Source organism: Neoarius graeffei, chromosome 10, assembly GCF_027579695.1.
Source record: "Neoarius graeffei isolate fNeoGra1 chromosome 10, fNeoGra1.pri, whole genome shotgun sequence".
In the NCBI taxonomy this organism is placed as follows: Eukaryota; Metazoa; Chordata; class Actinopteri; order Siluriformes; family Ariidae; genus Neoarius; species Neoarius graeffei.
Window position 1 is genome coordinate 72,610,741 of NC_083578.1, and position 7,361 is coordinate 72,618,101.

Consider the following 7,361-nt stretch of genomic DNA (forward strand, 5'->3'; position numbering starts at 1 on the left):
GACTAGTTGGAGACACAACAATTGCGATAAAATATGCGAATTAGCGACAATTTTCACTTGGAATCACACTGAATTGATATTTGCATATTTTTACCGCAATTGTTGTGTCTCCAACTAGTCGCAGGCTGTCACAGCCCAGCTTTCCCTCGGCAGGCAGGGAAGTAGAGGAAGCCTCACGGAAACTGACTTGAGAAGGGTTCGCGATGGCTTTGCGACACCAGCGACGCATTTGCGGCTATTTTGAGAGAAATTTTGCCGCACAAATTTTTTGAACATGTTCAAAACTTTAGCGATGAAGGAGCGACACTTTGCGACTCATGCGAGGAAATTGAGAAGCCCCGCGAATGTTTCAAGACACTTTTGAAACTCTCTCGTGAATGACGTTCGCAATTTGTCACAAGCTTTTTGCAGCCCAGTGAGATACCGGCTTTAGACGTTCGAAACATATTCGGCAACTATTCCGGGAGCGTTCTGACTGCATTTGAGGTGAATTCGTACAGCATTCGAGGCACCTTCCGACCAGACTTCGGGTGGTATTCGGGCAGCAATCGAACCGCACTCGTACGACATTCGAATTGCATTCTTAATATTCTTACAGCATTCTAGGTATTCCTCCTGTGTTTCAACTACATTTGAACTGCATTCGAAAGCTAATACACCCGGAATGTGCAAGAATCATTCGAGGTGGGTTCGAAGCACATTCTAAGTATTCGAATGGCATCCTTACAAAGCTGTAAGAATGTTGGTCAGTTTGAAATTCCCGCCCGAATATGGCACGAATTTTGAAAAATTTTTCATTCTGGCTGGTTTTGCTTGAGTCCTGCTAATTCTAAATAAGTGTGACAGGGCCTTAAGCAGGTTCAGGCCGGTTTGCACAAGGAGCAGTTTTGCTTTTTTTTCTGCTCTTCTTCTTCTTACGACAGTCAGGGAAACGCCCACTTCCTCAAGCGTATATAAATCCACCTCCGAAACATGGGACTTGACACCGCGTTCGGATGCGAACACACAGCGAATAGCAAGATTAGATCAGATCAGATCATACTGATTTGGCAACTTTTATAAGTGGTGTTTCAGGGAGATATTTACAGACACGTTACTAGTGCTTGTTGCAGTTCGTGTGGGGTTTTTACGCGTTCGTGCGTGTGCGTGCGTAAACTTTTGTCAGGGCAATCGGCCCCTGCTTTAGCGTCCTGCCGCAATCCGGCGGGTGTTAAGATCCATGGAAGTGGTCGGTATTTACGAAAGGGACTGCCTTGCATTCCATAGCGGCCACAGTCTGGGTCCCGTCCACGGCGGCGTGTACAAACCCTCCACTGACGCCTCGATGACGAAACTCGGCATCTCCGAGCACGAGAAGGCGATCGACTTCAGCATCTACTTGGACTCCGCTCTTCATTACCAGCAGCCGGCGGCACTTCAGGGCGAGGAGGTCTTCAGCGCTGACTTCTCCATCAGCGAGGACGCCAAGAGCAAGCGAGCCGCCCCGGAGGCGCCTGCTTACAAGAGCTACGCGCCGCTGACCGAGCGCGACGCCAACCGCAGCCAACTCGGCTACCCGGAGCTTCAGGAGACGCGCCTTGACACCGTTTTCAGCCCAGACTTCCTGGGTGCCTACGGCAAAAGTCAGTGGCGAGGCGACGTGAACACAGACGACCAACGGATGGACGGATCCGGGGGCTTCGACATGCGCTCGTACCTGCAGTACCAGTCAGCGCCCAGCGGAAGCCTGGGCAACATCTCCAACGCTTCTTCATCGTGTTCGAGCCCGCCTGGCACGCCTGCTCCATCCAGCAAAGCCAGATCGCCGCAACCGGGTGGCAAAATCCCGTCTACAGGTAAAGGCAAGAAGCGGCTGGACAAGGACAGCGATGAGTACCGGCAGCGGCGCGAGCGCAACAACCTGGCCGTGCGCAAAAGCAGAGACAAAGCGAAAATGCGCAATTTGGAGACGCAGCACAAAGTGCTCGAGCTGGCGGCTGAAAACGAGCGGCTGCAGAAACGGGTAGAGCAGCTGTCCCGAGAGCTCGCCACCCTGCGCAACCTGCTCTCTGCCACCGGCCAGTGCTAACAGCAACCTTCCTACATCAGACTGTAAAACATCGGTTCCAAAGAGTATGCGTTTTTTTGTTTTTTTTTATACAAATGAGTCAATTTTTGCGTCAAAATGACGAACAGCGCTTTTAAAAAATGTTTACAAGAGCGTTGAAAGGGGACTGGCGCCTGGATTGCGCAACACTTTCTCCCATGCTCGACGACTTTGTCACTCTGGTGGTGTTGTGGAAGCCCGCTCATGTACTTTGATCTGTACAGTATTTTTGTACGGGTGAAATGTCTACTGTTTTAATAATACTCTGTTTGTTATTTAAATTCATTTTCCCCCCATAATCTGGGGCAGTGGCTGTCGAGGGAAGAGTTGTACTGCAGAGGTATGATGCAACGCATTGTAACAGTATTGGCCATGCAATGAAGTAGTCTGGTAAAACAGAATAATGGTACATATCTTGTATTGTTATATAATATTTTATTGAATTAAATGATTTTTATTTCTTTTTGAGCTTCGTTGTCTGACTGTTTTTGTCTGATTGTAGTCTGCGGATAAAGACTTGACATATTTTGACACTTCAGTGAGATGGTAGTGGTGTGGGGGGTACATTTTTATATATATGAGATTCAGGAATATAGTGTGGGAATCTTCAATCGTCTTTATTCACTATAATAGTGTTTATCTTATAAACCTTTTTACAGGTTTGTCCTTTGTCCATGTCTTCCAGCAGTAAAGCAGAGTTATCTAAAGCACACAGGTATTGTCAATAGTGCACTGGGTTCAGTGATCTCTCAGAGTTGGGGTCAAGGCTAGACCAGCAACGCCCCAAAACCACCACACTGTAGCTAGTTCTAAAGAAACACACATGTACGTGTGTACACACACACACACACACACACACACACGAGAGAGAGAAATTTAATATGACCATACTATTACAGCAAACCTAAAAGACCAAACCAGTCTCACTCTAGAAAACATTGGAGGAAAAAAAAAGAAACCTGAGCTTCGATCCTATTAGGACCCCTATTGGGGGGGGGGGGAGAAAGGTCTTAATATGGGCATTAAAACTTTTACTAGGTGTCAAAGATTTAAAACATGTTTAGGCATTTAAAAATATCTCAACAGGCCAGATATAAACACCATAACATTAACTCATTCAAATGAATGCTTTAGGCATATTACTGACATAACATAGTTATAATGCTCAAGAGTATTATGCCCAGAATTTAAAAAAAAGGCCTAGATTGTAATTAACCACAGTGCTTGAGCCAGTACTCTGGGCCTTAATAAACTCCATTATGAGCCAATAAACCTCTTATCCGGTACTTCATTGCTTAAAGTGTAATGATAGACACATATTTCTATCTACAGTATCAAATAAACAAACCTTCACTGAGGGTTTTCTGAAGCACTGATATAAGAGCATGATCAGATCTTAAAAGGTGTTGCATCACAACAAAAGATAACTTATTTGGGAAACTTGGCCCTGATATAATATTGTTGAATATGTTTTTTGGATAGGAAGGTAGTTAGACCTGTTTATTTGATGAGGTTGCCAGGGAGCATGTAACGTATCTGACCCTGCAGGTAGGTGGGGGACCTCTCAGAGCTGCTGTGTGAGAGTGAGGGCAGAGGAACCAGACAGACAGGTGCTCAGTGATATATGCAGATAAAGAGGAGGACCCCCCCCCCCCCCCCCATCCCTTCATCAGAGGTCATCACCATGATAATGGGGGGGGGGGGGGGGTTGAATCAAGCTATCTGTGAAACATAGTCGCTTAGTAAATATGTGACATAGTAAATATCATGTATGTAATGTAATGTAGAAGAAGAAGAAGCCTTTATTAGTCACATATACATTACAGCACAGTGAAATGCTTTTCTGCTCATATCCCAGCTTGTTAGGAAGTTGGGGTCAGAGTGCAAGGTCAGCCATGATACACTGTCAGAAATTTCTGTCCCCCAAGGTGCAACCTACACTAATGTATCCCACAGGGCTCATTATTGGACCTCAAGGTAACTAATTGTACCTTCTTAGGGCAAACAAAGTATATATATTCCCAAGCAGTATATATCCATCCATCCATCCATCCATTATCTGTAACCGTGTATCCTGTGCAGGGTCGTGGGCAAGCTGGAGCCTATCCCAGCTGACTATGTGCAAGAGGCAGGGTACACCCTGGACAAGTCACCAGGTCATCACAGGGCTGACACACAGAGACAAACAACCATTCACATTCACACCCATGGTCAATTTAGAGCCACCAATTAGCCTAACCTGCATGTCTTTGGACTGTGGGGGAAACTGGAGCACCTGGAAGAAACCCACGCAGACACGGGGAGAGCATGCAAACTCCACACAGAAAGGCCCTCATTGGCCACTCAGCTCAAACCCAGAACCTTCTTGCTGTGAGGTGACAGTGCTAACTACTACACCACCATGCCACGACTTCTGATCAGTAACCCAGAGCCTTAACCACTGAACTACGACTTCCCAACAATCTTATTTGATCTTATCTTAAATTTTATATCAACTACCATCTTTTTTTTTTTTTGTCTAAACATTCTCCTCACGCCTGGAGCAACAGAGAAAAATCATTACCCACTTCTAAACCATGGTTAACATTATACAGAATATTAATGATCGAAGTTCATATATAATTGATGATGGATATTTCATCACTGTACTGTTGTATGTAGACATTTAAACACAAGGGATCAGGCTTAAAGCTTTAAAAATGTTTAAAATAGCTTTTAATAAGTCAGCAATCCAACATTAGTTCAAAGACATGCCATTAGGTTAACATGGGGCAACCATGGCCTGAAGGTTGGGCTGAAGTGCCCTTGAGCAAGGCACCTAACCCCCAACTGCTTCCCGGGCACTGTAGCATAGCTGCTCACTGCTCTGGGTATGTGTGTGTGCTCATTGCTCACTTGTGTGTGCATGTGTGTGTTCACTGCTTCAGATGGGTTAAATGCAGAGGAGACATTTCACTGTGCTTATGTTTGTGCTTGAGTGTCATCTCATCATCTCTAGCCGCTTTATCCTGTTCTACAGGGTCGCAGGCAAGCTGGAGCATATCCCAGCTGACTATGGGCGAAAGGCGGGGTACACCCTGAACAAGTCGCCAGGTCACCACAGGGCTGACACATAGACACAGACAACCATTCACACTCACATTCACACCTACGGTCAATTTAGAGTCACCAGTTAACCTAACCTGCATGTCTTTGGACTGTGGGGGAAACCGGAGCACCCAGAGGAAACCCACGCGGACACGGGGAGAACATGCAAACTCCGCACAGAAAGGCCCTTGTCGGCCACGGGGCTCGAACCTGGACCTTCTTGCTGTGAGGCGACAGCGCTAACCACTACACCACCGTGCCACCGTGCTTGAGTGTACATGTGATAAATAAAGGCTTCTTGTCACTCTCTCACTCACTCACTCCATCGACTCTTGCTGTCGGGCACTGATGATGGCTCTCCAAAAACGTCTGTCCGGCATGCTGGTTTCAATCTCCTGGATCTCATAGCCAGTGTCATCCTGTAGTAGGTCAACATACTGTACATCTTCATGGGACGCCCTTGAGTTCTTCTCCTTTGTGTAGGCTGCCATGTAACCAATTTTGACACCACACTCCCTTCTGCCCTTTTACAATACCTTGCAAAAGCCAGTCTCCCTGGGGGCGTCGTGGCTCAGGTGGTTAAGGCGCCATACCATGAATGCGAGCGACCCGGGTTCGATTCCGGCCCGAGGTCATTTCCCAATCCCTTCCCGTCTCTCTCTCCTGCTCATTTCCTGTCTCTACACTGTCCTATCCAATAAAGGTGCAAAAAGCCCAAAAAAATATCTTTAAAAAAAAAAGCCAGTCTCCTGGTAGCGATTTTAGTTGTGAGATGAGGTATGTCACCATATAGTTCTTTGTTGGTCATATGTTAATTCCAGCTCACATTCAAAACTGCTCTCAACATTCTGGTGTAACACCCATCCAAGGCTTTTCCTGATTTTCCTGATCTTCTTGTCATTGTGCGACAAAAAGAAATGCAGAAATTCTTAAATTATTTAGGATGATTAAGCCAAACTTTTGAGAATCACTTTTTTTTTTTTTAATTTGATGAAATTCAGGGCGGCACGGTGGTGTAGTGGTTAGCGCTGTCGCCTCACAGCAAGAAGGTCCTGGGTTCGAGCCCCGGGGCCGGCGAGGGCCTTTCTGTGCGGAGTTTGCATGTTCTCCCCGTGTCCGCGTGGGTTTCCTCCGGGTGCTCCGGTTTCCCCCACAGTCCAAAGACATGCAGGTTAGGTTAACTGGTGACTCTAAATTGACCGTAGGTGTGAATGTGAGTGTGAATGGTTGTCTGTGTCTATGTGTCAGCCCTGTGATGACCTGGCGACTTGTCCAGGGTGTACCCCGCCTTTCGCCCGTAGTCAGCTGGGATAGGCTCCAGCTTGCCTGCGACCCTGTAGAAGGATAAAGCGGCTAGAGATGATGAGATGAGATGAAATTCAGAAGGTAGCACAGTGGTAACTGCCTCACAGCTCAACAGTCCCCGGTCAATCCTGAGCATTGGTTAATGTCTGTATGGAGTTTGACATGTTCTCCCTGTGTCAAGGTGTATTTCCTGTGGTTTTCTCCCACCTCCCAAAAACCAGTATGTGGATTAACAACTGTAAATTGCACTTACACTACCGTTCAAAAGTTTGGGGTCACCCAGACAATTTTGTGTTTTCCATGAAAAGTCACACTTTTATTTACCACCATAAGTTGTAAAATGAATAGAAAATATAGTCGAGACATTTTTCTGGCCATTTTGAGCATTTAATCAACCCCACAAATGTGATGCTCCAGAAACTCAATCTGCTCAAAGGAAGGTCAGTTTTATAGCTTCTCTAAAGAGCTAAACTGTTTTCAGCTGTGCTAACATGATTGTACAAGGGTTTTCTAATCATCCATTAGCCTTCTGAGGCAATGAGCAAACACATTGTACCATTAGAACACTGGAGTGAGAGTTGCTGGAAATGGGCCTCTATACACCTATGGAGATATTGCACCAAAAACCAGACATTTGCAGCTAGAATAGTCATTTACCACATTAGTAATGTATAGAGTGTATTTCTGATTAGTTTAAAGTGATCTTCATTGAAAAGAACAGTGCTTTTCTTTCAAAAATAAGGAAATTTCAAAGTGACCCCAAACTTTTGAACGGTAGTGTAGGTGTGAGTATTTGTGTGCATGGTGCCCTGTGATGGACTGACATCCTATCCAGGATGTATTCCTGCCTCATGCTCAGTGTTCATGAAATAGTCTTGTGATC

At 45.8% G+C, this 7,361-nt stretch overlaps 1 protein-coding gene across 1 annotated transcript; it reads left to right on the plus strand.

Moving 5' to 3' along the window:
• The first annotated feature begins 979 nt into the window (after positions 1-979).
• cebpb (CCAAT enhancer binding protein beta) lies at positions 980-2,554 on the plus strand. The gene has a single exon (XM_060930880.1). It carries the CDS (start codon positions 1,220-1,222, stop codon positions 2,066-2,068), a length of 849 nt encoding a protein of 282 aa, XP_060786863.1. The 5' UTR covers positions 980-1,219; the 3' UTR covers positions 2,069-2,554.
• Positions 2,555-7,361: the final 4,807 nt, after the last annotated feature.